This window comes from Nomascus leucogenys, chromosome 24 (assembly GCF_006542625.1).
Source record: "Nomascus leucogenys isolate Asia chromosome 24, Asia_NLE_v1, whole genome shotgun sequence".
In the NCBI taxonomy this organism is placed as follows: domain Eukaryota; kingdom Metazoa; phylum Chordata; class Mammalia; order Primates; family Hylobatidae; genus Nomascus; species Nomascus leucogenys.
The window spans coordinates 9,446,894-9,463,423 of record NC_044404.1 but is presented as its reverse complement, the minus strand read 5'-3'; the positions used below and the strand labels follow the sequence as shown (position 1 = coordinate 9,463,423).

Genomic DNA, 16,530 nt, shown 5'->3' with positions numbered 1-16,530 from the left:
TGCTTTTATGATTTTTAAAAATTTCACTTATTTAAAAGCAATACACAGTTAAGAACCACTATTTGTTGTTGTTGTTTGAGACAGTCTTGCTCTGTCACCCAGGCTGGAGTGCAGTGGTGCCGTCTTGGCTCACTGCAGCCTCTGCCTCCTGGAAACAAGTGATTCTCCTGCCTCAGCCTCCTGAGTAGCTGGGATTACAGGTGCATGCCAGTATAACCGGCTGATTTTTTTTGTATTTTTAGCAGAGAACAGGGTTTTACCATGTTGGCCAGGCTGGTCTCCAACTTCTGACCTCAAGTGATTTGCCTGCTTTGGCTTCCCAAAGTGCTGGGATTACAAACGTGAGCTACCATGCCTGGCAGGAACCACTGTTTGTTTGTTATTTTCCTCAAACAATTGGTATTTGAAATACTACTGAAGTAGTATCATTTGGGAATCTTTTGAAACATTTTGATCTCACAAGGGATCCTAGTACTTTGAAGATTGTGAACCACTGTCTGTACTCTTAGGCGTAGAGAATTCCTAATTCCTTAGCTTTGTAGAGATGTGTATCACTATCTGTGAATGCTCTTATTTCCAACACCCTTTGTAATTTGGCAATATTTGTGTTCTGACATATGTTGTATGTGATATTTCAGTCTAAAGAAATGTAGTTTGAAAAGATCTTTCTCTGCATCTCCATTGTTTTTTATCATTTTTAATGGCCCAAGTACCAAATTAGTATATTCAGTAAAAAAAATCACGTTATTTTTCTTTGTTAAAAAGTTATTGCTTAAGTTATTGCATGCTTACTGTTTTAAGATGAAGTCAAATGTGCTATGTACTTCTAAGAAGGATCTATCCTTGATAGGTGGCTTTTAACTTTCCTGGTTGCATTGCAAGGTGGCCTTGCAGTTTAATCTTGTAAATCAAATGCTTTCTATCCAGTTTTTATGTCTATATGATTTTTTAAAAACAATGTTTAGAGGTCTTTGCTACTTATTATATCTTTCCTTCCAAAGTTTTTTTTTTTTTTTTTTAACAGATACAGCACTGACACCTGAAATACGGGTGTAGCCTTATTCCTGAAGAGTTTTGTTTTGGTAGTGGCTGCTGCTACTGCCCTTTTCCTGCCCGTTGTCTTTGTGTGTGATTTTTACTAAACCAAACATCAGTGCACCATGAAAAACATATGGCTGTGAAATAAAATTGTAAATATTTTTATTTTACCTATTAGATCTTGAGCCCCCTTTGTACCGTTTTTGCACATTAGCAGGTGTCTTCATGTTTGAACAGCATCTCTTATGAAATGCTGATTACAATGTGATAGTTGCTGTTCTGGGCAGAGGTTCCTGCTGAGTTACGGTAATTGCTCAGGGTATTAACAGCAATAAAAGCTGAAGCTTCTGTTGTCAGTATTGGTCTAATACAACACATTAAAGCTGTCTACAAAAACAGTGTGGGAAGTAGGGTGCAGTATGTTTAGATACCTTTTTCTAAATCACACACTGCTGTTTCTCATGTTTTTGTTTGAGGTTCTGTATTCAGCACATCCTCATAGTTGTTGTGTAAGAACAACAGATGATGAAATATTTGCTCTGGGAATAAATATAGTTATTTCCACTTTCTTATTTTCTTCTCTGTACTTATTAAAAGATAATCAAATAGATGAGAATGATCAAGATTTTTTTTCTCCTTCAGTTTACTGAAGCTATAAGGGAAAAAGATGAGCAGAAGGAAATAAGCTTTGTTTCTCTGCAAGATTTTAAAAAGAAGAAGAAATTGAATTTGATTTTGCTCACAGCAAATAACATGACTAGTGGAGCAATGAAAGAAACAAAAACCCGATAGCTTTGAAATGTTGAGTAATTAGGTATTTTATCTTTTTAATAATCACAAAATAAAAAGTTGGTTTGGGGTTGTAACTGAGAGATGTATTTCATTGTTTATACTATAAATGAGAATCCCTTTGCCATGGTGAAATTTTGTGTATAAAGTATGTTTGGGCACTGTAAAAATAACTGGGTGAATGCCCTTTATGATACATATTAGTAGGTATGATTACGATGTTAAAGACAACAAAAGCTAATGAGGTGAGGCGTGGGGAGGAGGAGACATCTACCGCCAGTCACTGAGACTAGAATAATGGCAGTTTATTGAACCGAGGGCCTTAGGTCACATTTCATGAAATAGCTCTATATGAGATAAGGAGAAGGGTCTTTCTATTTTATGTGGGGACCTGGGTTGTCTTCTCAACTCTGCTGCTGCATTCCCTTAGAATCGAGTCTGTGGTATAGAGCACAGCTACCTTTATGTCCTGATCCCTGTCTATTGTCCTGCCAGACTATTAAACAGCCTCCTCTTTTCACTCTCAAAAAATGTCTGAGTGTGGATGATAGGTTGTATGGTTATCCTGCCTATGGGGATAGGATCCATGGCTTCTGCTTTATTAATATTCAACCATCAAAACACATAGGGACACCACCGTCCTACACTAGTAGCTGTATTTCGAGCCCACACTTCCACAGGGTAGGTGGAGGCTATGATAGTATCAAGCAATTAAGTTCCTAACTGAGCTGAGGTTTTAAAGGTAGGAATTATGTATTCTATTAGGAAGCTTTCATTCTCTTAGGAAGTATTCCTTTGATTGGGCTTATTTACAAATGGAGAGGTCTGATTTTGTTTGAATGCGCTGACCAAAGTATTTATGAAACAAGTAGTCAAAAGCAGGAACTCAGGCGAGCAGAAGAGGCAGGGTAGAATTATGGACAGTGCATACTTAGAAGCAGGAGAAAGAAGTATTGTTGATTAAAAAGGTCGCTTCGCACCGTAGATTTCTGAACTAAATAGTAAAATAGCTGGCAAAGTCTTTATTTAGCTTTTTCAAGGACTAGTAATATGGAATGACAGTCTGTGATCCTTGTGGCCTGGCATGAAAAGATTAATTGAGCCAAATTTCATTTTTAGAATTTAGAGTTGAGAAACTGAGAGACTGAGGCAGTTAATAGAGGGGAAAGGTGAATGGATAATTCAAGAATTACCCCTAATATATCTGTAAAAATTAAAAATAAAAAAAGAATTACCTGAATGACAAGAGCAAGGTTAGGGCTGACATAGGCAAGCTCACTTGCTTGGGTAGGAAACTGGGAAAAGCAGAGGACAGGGAAGCTGTGGGAAGAGCAGCAGACTGCCAAGGGAAGTGCGTGCACAGCCGTCTCTTCCTTGACTCTCCTGGGTCCCACTGCACTGATGTCCTTCCCACAGGATTCTTAGATTATCCTGTTCACTCTGAGTAAAGAGCTCTCATCTGGGCTAGCTTGAGTGGATCTTCATGAATTGCAGTGGAAAGAGCCTAGGTTAACATCTCCAACCCTTCTGCTACCCTCCCATAGCTTTTATAGGTCACCATATGACTTAGTTACTTAGAGGGTTTTGTTCTGAATGAGTCAATATCATTGAGGAGCATTATGTCACAGAGTGCAAATAGGAATGTTTTGGGCTATAATCAGGGCCTTCCACAGGCATTTACTGAATACCTGCTGTGTGTTCTTTATGGAACTTGGCACCTAAAGGGAGACTGAAGAAGTATAAAACATTGTTCATTCCCTCAGTGATCTTAGATTCTAAATGACAGACAACTTGTGGCATTATTGGATGTCAGTCTTCTTTGGAGAACATTCTGAATAGGATTGACAAGAAGGGCATTCACTTTTAGTTCTAAAAGAAATGATTTCTTTTGTGTGTTTATCAAAAACAATAAAATCATATTTTTATAGAAACCTAGGCATTAAGAAGTATAATACAAATAATTTGCCATCTGGAAATAATCATGGAGTCTGAGAATGCTAACAAGGTCATGGAGACAGTAATTTTCATTTAGTATAACACTGAGGAGTTCCTTGTGTAGTAGTTCCTTGTAGCAGTTACTACCTTTCTTTATTCACAGATAAGTAAGCAAACTTATGGAAATTCAGTGTGGATTCTTGCATTGTCGTCATTCATACAGTAGAGGAAAACATGCTTTTGGTTTCCTAAAGTTACATAGGTGTTTCAGCTGTTACTTATACCCAATGAGTTTCTAGGTAGTATATGTAGCTATAAGTACTATTTTGGGTTAATAACACTGATTCATTTTGGTTCCTTAACTGTTTTATTAAAACTTGGAAAATTGTCCTTAAAGTTAAGCCAGATACAGAGATTCCTTAGAGTTGGGGGTGATAGTTAGGGATGTTAAAGTGTTTCGGGTGATGGTTAGCTGGGCTCGACATACTGTTAACGGCTCCGCATAGATGATAATGCCTCTGTATCGTTTGTGTCCCTAGCAGCCTACTTTCTAAGTGCAAGTTCTGAATGTGGAATAGCTAAGGATGCATACTACTAGTTACCTTGAAGAATGCACATTTCCATTATTGCTATGAATGTGGGGGCCAAGTTATTTATCGTTTAATACCATATCCCTCTCGTTGTTTCATTGTCAAATGTGAGCAGCTGGAGGAAAAAACACTTGGAATTTCTCCCTGATCCCTGGTCTGTACTCATAAGTTGTTTGCTACTCACTACCCTTTATTCATGCCTTCCCCGACAGTACAGCAGCAGAAGGGCTGCAGAGAAATTAACTTCATCTTAGGTTCCACTTGCCATTGAGATTGCCCGCCCTCCACCAAATTTATTTTCTTAAAAATGGATTAAAAGTAACAAGAAGCTATTTCTCCTCCTTTGTAATAAAAACTTACTGAGGAGGAGTAATGATGTCTTCTTTTCTTATTAGAACCATAGATGATGCTGGGAGATATCAGATAGCGACTTAATCACACATACTCTTTGTGCACACATTCAGGTATACACACAGTGACTTAATTATCAGACTTATGCATTATCTACTGCATTTCTTTAATCCCATCTTGGCTCTTACCACTTAGCACAGAAGGTGTAGTGTATGGACATTCACGGAATGGGCATTTGTTTAAAAGGAGGTAAATCTTGTATTAGAGCCCTTTTTTGGTTGGGGGGGTGGGCAGGAAGGTCCACATAATTTGAACATGGCTAATTCAGAATTTAGGATCTGTTATTCTGGGATTGAGATGAGGGATGGTAGATTGACCAGGTTCAGAGCTCGGACTTCGACATCAGGTTGTCTGAGTTCACATACTCCGTGCATCAGTTGCCATCTTTCCTGACCTTGGGAGATACACTTAACCCTCTTAACTTTCTTTAGTTACCTGTGAAGTTGGGATATAAAGTACCTACCTTGCCAAGTAGATTGTTTTTAGATTAAAAGGTCAAACTTACAAAGTGTCCAGTGCCCCATAGAGTGACACTGATTGTGATGTTGATGTTTAGTTGGTACCTTAGGTTTATGCTTTTTATTCACTGATGTATATATATTGTGTGCTTAGCACATTGGCTGGCTGTAATGTCCACAGTAAATATTTATTGAATACTGAATGAAGTAACATTTAAGTGGAATAAATTCACTGGATAAGTATTTTTAAAAAACTTTAGTAGTAGTTGTTTGATACAGTGCATACATCAACAACAAATTAACATTCTCTTAAACAAGCCAGTCTACTCACTTACCTTTGGTTAGCCCTCAGTGCATAATGTATAGAAATAATAAAACTTTATTTCTTTTAAAATACTTGAAGAAAATTCAGTTTCTTGTTTTCTTCACGAATTTGAATGAATGTAGCCTAAGTCATAACATTTTTTAGGCATCATTATATTGTTTTGGGTTTTTCCATATGACTGACTTTCAGCAAAGATAAATGAGGGCCTCGTATACGTGTGAACCTCCCAGAAAAGGCCAACTGTTATGAAAAATGCCTTACGCTATGATGATTTGTTTCTGTGTGACACATCAGTTGTTTCTGTTTTTGTTTTTGACAGTCCTTCAAGGTAGGCCTGCAAAATTGAGTATTCCTTTCTATAGTTCCTTCTTCTCTTTACTTTCTTGGCTTGTACCATATAAAAAGGTCAGTATCACCCAGTTACGCCTTTGTGACTTGTTGTGTAGTGTTGGATAATGAAGTAAAAACTTTACATTAAAGTTCATTATCAAGTATTTTCAGCTATTATATCCAAGAACCAAGTGGCCTTTTCACATATACATTTGTGATTTCTAATTTTGTTTAATTCTTTAAGAGGCAAAAGGCAGGATGGAATTCTTTTTTGGAGACAGACTTTCCCTCTTGTCACCCAGGCTGGAGTTCAATGGCACGATCTCAGCTCTTTCCAACCTCTGCCTCTGGGTTCAAGCGATTCTCCTGCCTCAGCCTCCCGAGTAGCTGGAATTATGGGCACCTGCCACCACCCCTGGCTATGTTTTTGTATTCTTAGTAGAGACAGGGTTTCACTATGTTGGCCAGGCTGGTCTTGAACTCCTGACCTCGTGATCCACCCGCCTCGGCCTCCCAAAGTGTTGGGATTACAGGCATGAGCCACTGCATCAAGCAAGATGGAATTCTTTATCCCTGAGTTTGGTGGACTCAGTCAGAGGAGGTTGTATATCTATACTCCCCTCCCACCACAATTATGGAGTAACGGTGTTGAAAGTTTTTTGAACGACCACATCCTGTTTGCATGATATTGATGTCAACCTCTAAATGGACAGGGTGGTATTAACGTAAGTGGAAATCAGAATGAGGCCTTGGGAATAAATAATCCCAGCATTTTATTGGCCCCATTTTCTGAGCTTCCCAGCAATTTGTCTTCACTCGTGGCTGCCAGTCAGGGTAGGGCACTTGGGATTTTAAGTTTTAGTGTTTAACTACTACTGTGAGGTTGGGTAATTCATTTTCTTCTAATTTACTTGGGTCAAGGGACTCTAAGAAACTATTGAAAAAGTTTTGTTTAATTATATGTATTTCCATAAAATATATTTCTGAAAATGTTGTTTACTAAAATTGTTAACTATATGTGAAATTGTTTTCAATGCAGAAAACTCTAGGTATTCTAACTTTAAAGGAGCTTAAGAAAGTTTGAGACAATCTGATATTTGCAGCCATCTACTATGCAAGAATATTGGTAAAGTCTTGTTCAAACTTAATTCTTTTCAATTGGAAATTTGTAATTTGTATGTATATATGGATGCTTGCAGTAAGAACCAACTCAGTCCAAGAAAAACCTATTAGAAGTACTAAAAAAAATTAGGGAAACGGATACTGTCAACGTTTTCTCATTTTGTATGTAAGAACAATGACTTGTTTTGAAAAAAATGCCTTTTTAAAATACATAAAATGTTTTAATAATTACTTGAACTATTTGCATGTTTAAAATAATGCCAAAGTGTTTGGAAATGCTTTACCAGGTGTTTTTGATTTAAAACCCCTAATTTGAATGTAAAGATTTGAGTGGTTTGGGCAGTCGTATTCCTAGTGGAAGAGATTATCCAGAAGTCCATTTTTATTTTGATGCTTCTGGCAAAAAATATTGAATATGCTGTACATTCAAGTGCACAATTGAATCTTTAATTTGGAGTTTGCAGTGTTGGTGATGGCAGGGAGAAGGTGTGTGGTGAGAAGGTTGTGGCTACTGACACTCTGTCAGCTGTGCTATCACTGAGGCCGTGAGAATCAGAGACTGACTGCACAGAAATTTTAGTGTAGATCCCAGGATGTACTCTAGATGGTCATCTTTAGAAAAAGAAAAAATGATCATGATAAAACATTGTGAACATTAGCTTATTTTCCTGGTATTTGTTTTGTGTGTGTGTGTGTGTGTGTGTATGTGTAGGGAGCTTAAGAGACTTACAAAAATAGTTAATGAAATATATTAAAATCTTTGTTTACAGAAAGTTGTTAATTACTCTTTGCTTTTCAAAGGGAATTATATGTAACAGGACACCCTAATAATGATTTAATATTAAAAGGTTGCTCACCTGTAATTTTTAGACAACCATAAGACAGGTTCTTATATAAGTATTGGGATTTTATGGATTTTTTTAGTTCATTCAAAATCACATGAATTGGTTTTAAAAATGTTATGTGCGCTCTAAAATATTTGAAAAGGAACGTACTCAAACTGTTATCTGAGGTATACTGTGCTGGCTTTCAGAAGTTGCTCTGTAGTCTTTTTTATCCTGGTTTTTAAATGTTTTCAAAGTTAATTTTAAAAAAGACACGTAATACATACTAAACTAGTTTTGCCTATAAAAATAAGTAATGTCTTTCTGGAACTTTATGCTCTGTGCCTGTTCATTATACTCACCTTGTGGGCGTTTGGAGAAAATTACAACTCATGTGAATGTTGTCTTTTTCCCTCTGTTTTGGGGCCTTTGTCTATTTCCTTTGCCTTCAGCTTTACACAGTTAAACTTGAACTTTGAGAAAATGGCAGGGCCTTTCTTTGGCCACCCAAATGCCTATTTCCTTATTAAGTACATGTCTTATGTCTCTAGCTTCTGTCATTAGAAACTCTTCTGAAAGCTCAGTTTGTCCACTTGTGATTCATTTTACGGTTGTGTTTATCTGACACCATTGCATTTCTGTTTTTATTATAAGCATAGCATGTTGCTGTTAATTGTGCTTTGGCACTATCTCACATCTTAACTTGGTTATTTTGAGGGGCACACACCATACTGCTTTATGATAGGACCTGGATTAAAGTGTGGAGCCAGAAGGGTCATATGTTTGTTCACACTGAAATAAGGTAACAGCTTTGATTAATGCAAAAAGGTTAACTTTAGTGGTAGAACAAATTATCTGAGGTTTCAGAGGTCATCTGCTAAAGAGTTTTTGCAGATACCGACTTGTGTGCTGCGTGCCCCTAATAACCAGGGCATGATGGGGCATTGGGCACGTTAACTTAAAACTGTTTTCTTTTTTAGGTCCACAACTCCCAGGCCTGTTGCAGATCTCCAACTCCTGCTTTGTGTGACCCCCCAGCATGCTCTCTGCCGGTGGCATCACAGCCACCACAGCATCTTTCTGAAGCCGGGAGAGGGCCTGTAGGGGTAAGGAGAATCCCGTTTTTAAAAGCTATCAGTATTTTATATCCCGTAGGGTATAAAATAGGAATATTACCTCCCTCCCCAGAGCCCCTTTTAAAATGTGCTGTATTATATGTGTTTTTAAAGGAGTAACAAGTACATGCACAGAGGAAGCAAAATACGGGACTTGCCTTACCCCTCTAGGACAGTTCCAGAAGTTAGCGGGGTTTGGTGGAAGGGTATTTTGGCACCAGCAGAGAGCATGCTGGGCTGCTGCAAGAAGCAGGAGCTGGCAATCAGCAGCGAGTATGGATGTTGGCAACTGAAATGGGGAAAAAAGGGGGTAAGTTTGAGTTCAAGTGTGGAATGTGCGTTTCCCCAGGCTCATTGGGACTCATGGCCCACCAATCTATACTATTTTGGGTGTTGTCCTCTCGGGTGGCATTTTGTAGGGTATTGCTCAGAAATAGCGAGGCTTTTCTCCAGTGCTAGATGCAGAATAAGCACTTCAAGAGGCTTGGGTTGGGCTGTAGCTATACTTCTTAACAGCTATCCCTTGGTTATTCTTCTGAAACTAGTGGTGGTCCTGAGGGATGTGTAAGAGGCAGCAGGATGAAGTATCTGTAGTGCTTTATCCCTTAAAACACAGGGACCCGTGTGGGTGATCATAGGGGTTATTATCGTGTAGTGCATCTCCCTTTTTAGGAAAGTTCGCACTTCTCTTCCTTTTTTTGCCTTTAATGGTAGGACTTAATGGAGGATTTAATGGTAATGTTTTCTGAAAGTCGAGTATTTATTATTTTGAATGACTACTGGGTTAATATGAAAGAAGTGTAGTTTTAGTTAAGCACTGAAGTCAGTGTAAAGAAGTGACTGTGGCACCCCAGTTCATACTGAATTAGCAAATAATACAAGAGGATAGCAAGCTCTCTCACACTTAGACACACATAATGCAAGATACTGTCAATATATGGTGAATTGTTCAGTTGCAGTGTAGAATATTAATATCTTGGGGTGAAGAAAAGAAAGTGTTCCAGATGGGCTGTGGCACTTGGGGAAGTTCTGTGAAGGTGGGTAGGTTTTGAGGAGCTGGGTATGTTTTTCACACATCAATAAGAAGTGGATAGGCAGAGTATAGGAGCCTTGCAGGTGTACATGGCAGCCTGTCCTTATAAGCAACACAGGCAGTGAGGCTGACGAGTCTGGGAGTCGTGAGAAGATGACCTGCAGGACGTCACTGAAGAGCACAGGTTAGTGGATTCTGGGAGGCAGATGTGGAGATATAAAATGAGGCTAGATTATAGAGGATATTCAAAGTTAGCAAAGTTAAGATTTTGTGTAATAGGCAGTAGAGAGCTTGTGTACGCTTTTTTATTTGAGACAAGCCACCTTGCAGATCACTGCTTAAGAAGATTGACTGTAGCAGTTTGCAGTGTGGAACGGGGAAAGATGGTGAAAGTTCCAAGTAGGAGGCTAGGGCTGCCATTCATGGGTACGATGGAGGACCAAGACAGTAGAGATGATATATTGATAATTGTAACCAAATCAGGAGTAATTGTTGGAACAGCATAACACGTTTACATATTTGCTGATGTAATTACTCAAGGGTCATACCAAAAAAAGGGGTGGGGGTTTCACATTATGGAAACCTTGGAATTCTCTGTCTTACGGTGGAAGACAGAACCCAGTATAGTGTAGATAAAAGTCTAATTTTAATTCCCAGAGAAAGACTGACGTCTTATGGGACAAATTAGTAGATTCCCAATGTGACTACCTACTTTTAAAGCTTCAGCCTTTACTAATGACCAATATGTCTTATTTACTGCTGTGTCTTATTTCCACATATATCTAAAAAGTAGGTTTTACTTTTAGGCTGATATTTTCTTAATCAATGTGGATGCTATTATTAATACTTTTATTTACTGTCATACTCAACAGGATTTGCTGAATGGATTTTAAGTCTTCCCCATAATATTAATTTTTTTGTAAACTTTTTATATTACAATTATGACTAGTATTTATTTTTTAGCAATAAAAATATTTGTGTCTACTGATGATTTAAATAAGTTCATGACTGCTGGAGCACTTGGGTACATTATATGTAGATGTGAGAGATTCTGTAGTGAGAGGATAGATCTCTCAGTCAAGATGATGGTACATAAAGCTAACTGTATTGATTGTTCTTTAATGATGCTTTGTGCTGCCGAAGTCATTTGAGCTGGATCTGAATCAGATCCAGTTGGCAAAGCTTCCCCATATGTGGAGCTCTCATAAATCCTGCAGGCACACAGATCTAATACAGTGTAATGAGAGAGCTGCTGGGAGAAAAAATTGATTACAGAGTTGCAGACAATATCATTAACATTTCTTGCCATGATACACCAGATGTCTTCCCTAATAGACTATTTTTGTTAATTTAGTTTTTATAGGATAGCACTGATTGCATCATAATTTAACTTTCTTTGCATATTCAGGTATATGTGATCTGTGTTTCTACACTAATGATGTAATAAACTAATCAGATTTAATTTTGTAAGTTTTAACTTATCTGTTCATTTTTCTATCTGCTGGAGAGGCAACATTTTTACTTGTACTGAGAATCTGTTAGCTTGGGTGTTTTCTAGTAAAAAGTACTGTGTTCAGTGGTGGGGAGGGAGTAGTGAGGGAGGTAGGAAGGCAAAGAAAACATCATTGCCCAGAACCTCCCTAAACTGGTCAGAAAGGATTCTACCCATCAGCTGATTTACATAGAAACCACATGGCACCACGACAGAGGCTCTAGCCAAAGCAGGAAAGGTGCAACCTTTCAAGGGGACATACATGCATATTTATCTCCATTGTCAAGGGTGTGGCTCTGCAGGACAGGACTCATGTTGGCTGCACCCATCCTCTTCCTCACTAGAAGATCAAGGACTGGTGAGGATATTAGTTAGCATTTTAATTTTTTTAGCCGTATCTTTTTGTGTGTTTGACCTCTTTTGAGTGGTTAACACACATAATAGGACAGTATTGTACGGGTGGTTTGAACTGTTTTATTTGAGTAGTGTTTTTCTGTTGTCATTGTTTTTGTTTTGAGACAGAGTCTCACTCTGTTGTGCAGGCTGGAGTGCAGTGGCATGATCTCGGCTCACTGCAACCTCCACCTCTTGGGTTTAAGCAATTCTCCTGCCTCAGCCTCCTGAGTAGCTGGGATTACAGGTGTGGGCTGCCACACCTGGCTAGTTTTTGTATTTTTAGTAGAGACCGTGTTTTGCCTTATTGGCCAGGCTGGTCTTGAACTCCTGACCTCAAGTGATCCTCTCATCTTGGCTTCCCAAAGTGTTGGGATTACAGGCGTGAGCCACTGTACCTGGCTGTGTATGTTTTGTTTTTGTTGTTTTTTGAGACAGAGTCTTGCTCTGTCACCCAGGCTGGAGTGCAGTGGCATGATCTCAGCTCACTGCAACCTCCGCTTCCTGGGTTCAAGCAATTCTCCTGCCTCAGCTTCCTGAGTAGCTGGGACTACAGGTGCATTCCACCACACCCGGTTAATTTTTTTTGTATTTTTAGTAGAGATGGGGTTTCACTGTGTTAGCCAGTATGATCTTGACCTCCTGACCTCATGATCCACCCACCTAGGCCTCCCAAAGTGATGGGATTACAGTTGTGAGCCACCACACCCGGTGTATTTTTTTTTTTTTTATCATTATTTTTGTTGTGCATTTTCCTTTAGGGAACTTTCTTTTGACATGTTTCTTGGTAACATAGGATATGTTAATTAACCTTTCTAACTCTTAGTTTTCTCACTTGTAGTATGGGTATAATAATACTATCTATGACAAAGGGGTTGTTGCAAAAATTAAATAAAATAATTCATTAAATTTCTTAGCACCATACTTAGCATATAGCAAGCATACATTAAGCGTTGTCTATTATCCTATAAGACTTGAATTATACAAATTCTGGTCATTCTTTTTTTATTTATTTATTTTTTGAGATGGAGTCTTGCTCTGTCGCCCAGGCTGGAGTGCAATGGCGCGGTCTCGGCTCATTGCACCTCTGCCTCCCGGGTTCAAGCGATTCTCCTGCCTCAGCTTCTGGAGTAGCCCAGATTACAGGCATCCACCACCATGCCTGGCTAATTTTTGTATTTTTAGTAGAGACAGGGTTTCACCATGTTGGCCAGGCTGGTCTCGAGCTGCTGACCTTGTGATCTGCCCGCCTCGGCCTCCCAAAGTGCTGGGATTACTGGCGTGAGCCACTGTGCCCGGCCCAAATTCTCGTCATTCTTAATCTGAAATCCATAAAGTCTCTTGAGTTTTAGAGGGTCTGTGAACATCCTGAAATTGCTGGCAAAGTCTCCTATATATGTGCATTTTTCTGGAAAGAGGATCTATACTTTTTGACTATGGATGCTAATCAGTAGATTCCTTAGGTGTTGAAAATAATTTAAAAGTTAAGATTAAAAACAGTGAAGGTTCTGCTGTTTGTCATTTAAAACCTCAAATCAGCCCGGGCATGATGGCTCACGCCTGTAATCCCAGCACTTTGGGGAGGCTGGGGCGGCTGGGTCACTTGAGCTCAGGAGTTCAAGACCAGCCTGGACAACGTGGTGAAATCCCATCTCTGCAAAAAAATTAAAAATTATCTGGGTGTGGTGGCATGTGTCTGCAGTCCAGCTACTCAGGAGGCTGAGGTGGGAGGCCCGATTGAACTCAGTCAAACCAGTGTTAATAGAGTTATTTTTGCTTAAGTAAGGCACTTATCATTAGTAAGTATCACTTCTAATATTAGTGCTTTCCATACTTGATACTATAGTACCATTTAAGAATTAAAAATGAAAATTTATTATAAAATGCTCTTTTGGAAATGCTGATTGTATTATGTTTGTTACCTACTTGTTGCTTAGAAAGAACTCCAATCTGGTTGCTCTTTTAGTGGTGCAGAAGTTTATTGAGGCTATATTGCTTTTTCATTTTTTTACTGTGGCTTCCCCGCTTTGGCATACTTCCCCATTAAGTATGCCGAAAATAACCATTGATAAAGATCATGAGAGATTGCTTTTTATATTTGATTTTAGTGAAAGATATTAAGATGGCTGGATTTTCAGAAGAATTGCTAATACAAATGTTGGGATTAGTCCAGCTACCCTAAATGAAAGATGATTACTAGTTTTCGACTTATAATATAACAAATTAAGAAAATTCTGAAAGCACCCAGCTGACCAATAATACTAAGGTTGACTGCTACTGGCATCAGAGAACATGGCTGGGCCTGCTTTCAGCTCAGTTCCTTTCACCTGGAGCAGTTGTTATGTCTGCTTCCTCATAAAAGCTAATTGTCAGTTAATTTTTTTTTTTTTTTGGGGGCGGGGGAGACAGGGTCTTGCTCTGTTGCCCAGGCTAGGGAGCAGTGGTGCAGTCTCAGCCTCCGCCTCCTGGGCCTCCGCCTCCTGGGTTCAAGCAGTTCTCCTGCCTCAGCCTCCCGAGTAGCTGAGATTACAGGCGTGTGCCACCACACCTGGCTAATTTTTGTATTTTTAGTAGAGATGGGGTTTCAGCATGTTGGCCAGGCTGATCTTGAACTCCTGACCTCAGGTGATTTCCTGACTCGGCCTCCCAAAGTGCTGGGATTACAGGAATGAGCTACCATGCCTGGCCTAATTTTTGTATTTTTAGTAGAGACAGCGTTTCACCATGTTGGCCAGCCTGGTCTCAAACTGACCTCAAGTGATCTTTCCGCCTTGGGTTCCCAAAGTGTTGGGATTACAGGCGTGAGCCACTGTGCCCAGTCACTTTATTCTTAAGACTGTCTTTTCATCATATTCGTCATCTTTTTTCCAAAAGTGGCGTCAAGCTCCATTTTTAGATCACAAATGTCAATAACCCTATGCTTTTATAACTGCCTACAATTTAAATGCCTTTTTGTTACCATAGGCATATATTAGATTTAATGATCCTTTGCAAGTTTTATTGAGCTTCTTGTTCTTTCAGGGATAGTGCGTTGCTCTTTATTACTTACAGGCACTGTTAGGACTTTCAGCCCTGCCTTTCTTGGGGTGTTTCATGTTTTGAGGATTTTTTGTTTGTTTTCCAGACAGGGTCTCACTCTGTCACCCAGGCAGGGGTGTAGTGGCACCATTCTGGCTCACTGCAGCCCCACCCTCCTGGGCTCAGGTGATTCTCCTTTCTCAGCTTCTCATGTAGCTAGGACTGTAGGTGCATGCTACCTAAAATTTTAAAATTTTTTAAATTTTTGTAGAGACAGGGTCTCCCTATGTTGCCCAGGTTGGTCTTGAACTCCTGGCCTCAAGGGATCCTCCTCTGTCAGTACCCCAAAGTGCTAAGATTACAAAGCCACTTGGCACAGCCCTTGTTCCATACTATTTGATTGAAAAAATATCTGAACAGCTGGGTGTGGTGGTTCATGCCTATAATCCCAGCACCTTGGGAGGCTAAGGAGAGAGGAGTGCTTGAGGCCAAGAGTTCAAGACCAGCTTGAACTGGTCAGACCAGTCTCTGACCAGACCCTGTCTCTACAGAAAGTAAAAAAAACAAAAAAACATTAGGCTGGGTGTGGTGGCTCACACCTATAATCCCAGCGCTTTGGGAGGCCGAGGCGTGTGGATCACTTGAAGTCAGGAGTTCGAGGCCAACCTGGTCAACATGGCGAAACCCTGTCTCTACTAAAAATACAAAAATTAGCCAGGCTTGATGGCGGGCGCCTGTAATCCCAGCTACTTAGAAGGCTGAGGCAGGAGAATCGCTTGAACTCAGGAGGAAGAGGTTGCAGTGAGCCGAGATCACACCACTGCACTAGAGCCTGGGCAACAGAGTCAGACTCCATCTCAGAAAAAAAAAAGCCAGATATGGTGTTGTGTGGCTGTGGTAGTACCAGGCTCTAGTACCAGCTACTCGGGAGGCTGAGGCAGGAGGATTGCCTGAACTCAGAAGTTCAAGGTTACAGTGAGCCGAGATCACGCCGCTGCACTCCAGCCTCGAAGACAGAGCGAGACTCTGTCTCAAAAAAAAAAAAAAAAAAAAAAAAAAAAAAAAAAAAAAAAAAAGAAATATATATAAAAACAAATCTGTGGGGCTTCTTCTAGGCTTTATTTTTAGCAATGGAATTGCCAAAGACATTTCAGGCCATGGAAGTAAGCTTGTGGTTTTATTTATTATAACTTTGTTTTTAGGATATCGTAGTATTTTTTGATGGGAATATCTTTTTTTTTTTTTTTTTTTTTGGAGACAGGGTCTCTCCCTGTGTTGCCCAGGCTGGAGTGCAGTGGCCTGATCATGGCTCACTGCAGCCTCGACCTCCCAGTCGCAGATGATCCTCTCACTTCAGCCTCCTGAGTAGCCGGGAATACAGGCGCCTGCCACCATACCCAGCTAATTTTTAAATTTTTTTAGAGACGGAGCTTTGCCACATTGCCCAGGCTGGTCTCGAACTCTTGGGCTCAAGGAATTCGCCTGTCTGCCCTCCGAAAGGGTTAGGGTTACAGGTGTGAGCCACTGCGTCTGGCCGGCAATATCTTCTATAAATATCAAGGCCTTCAATGGAAGAAGAGATGGTACTCTTTCCCAAGGATATTAAATGTTTCTAAGGACTGAAGTGAAGTTGAAGTAATAAACTTAAAGTTAATCC

At 39.7% G+C, this 16,530-nt stretch overlaps 1 protein-coding gene across 3 annotated transcripts in view; it reads left to right on the top strand.

Annotated features, from left to right (window-relative positions):
* Window positions 1-16,530, top strand: part of RERE (arginine-glutamic acid dipeptide repeats) — a 462,172-nt gene that overhangs the window by 194,380 nt on the left and 251,262 nt on the right. For 2 of the 3 annotated variants that reach the window (XM_003274304.3, XM_030805463.1), the window contains exon 4: window positions 8,803-8,928. The exons of the other annotated variant lie outside the window; for it this stretch is intronic. In XM_003274304.3, coding sequence (XP_003274352.2) covers window positions 8,803-8,928 — 126 coding nt within the window. The remainder of the gene's footprint in view (window positions 1-8,802; window positions 8,929-16,530) is intronic. 3 annotated transcript variants of the gene reach the window in all.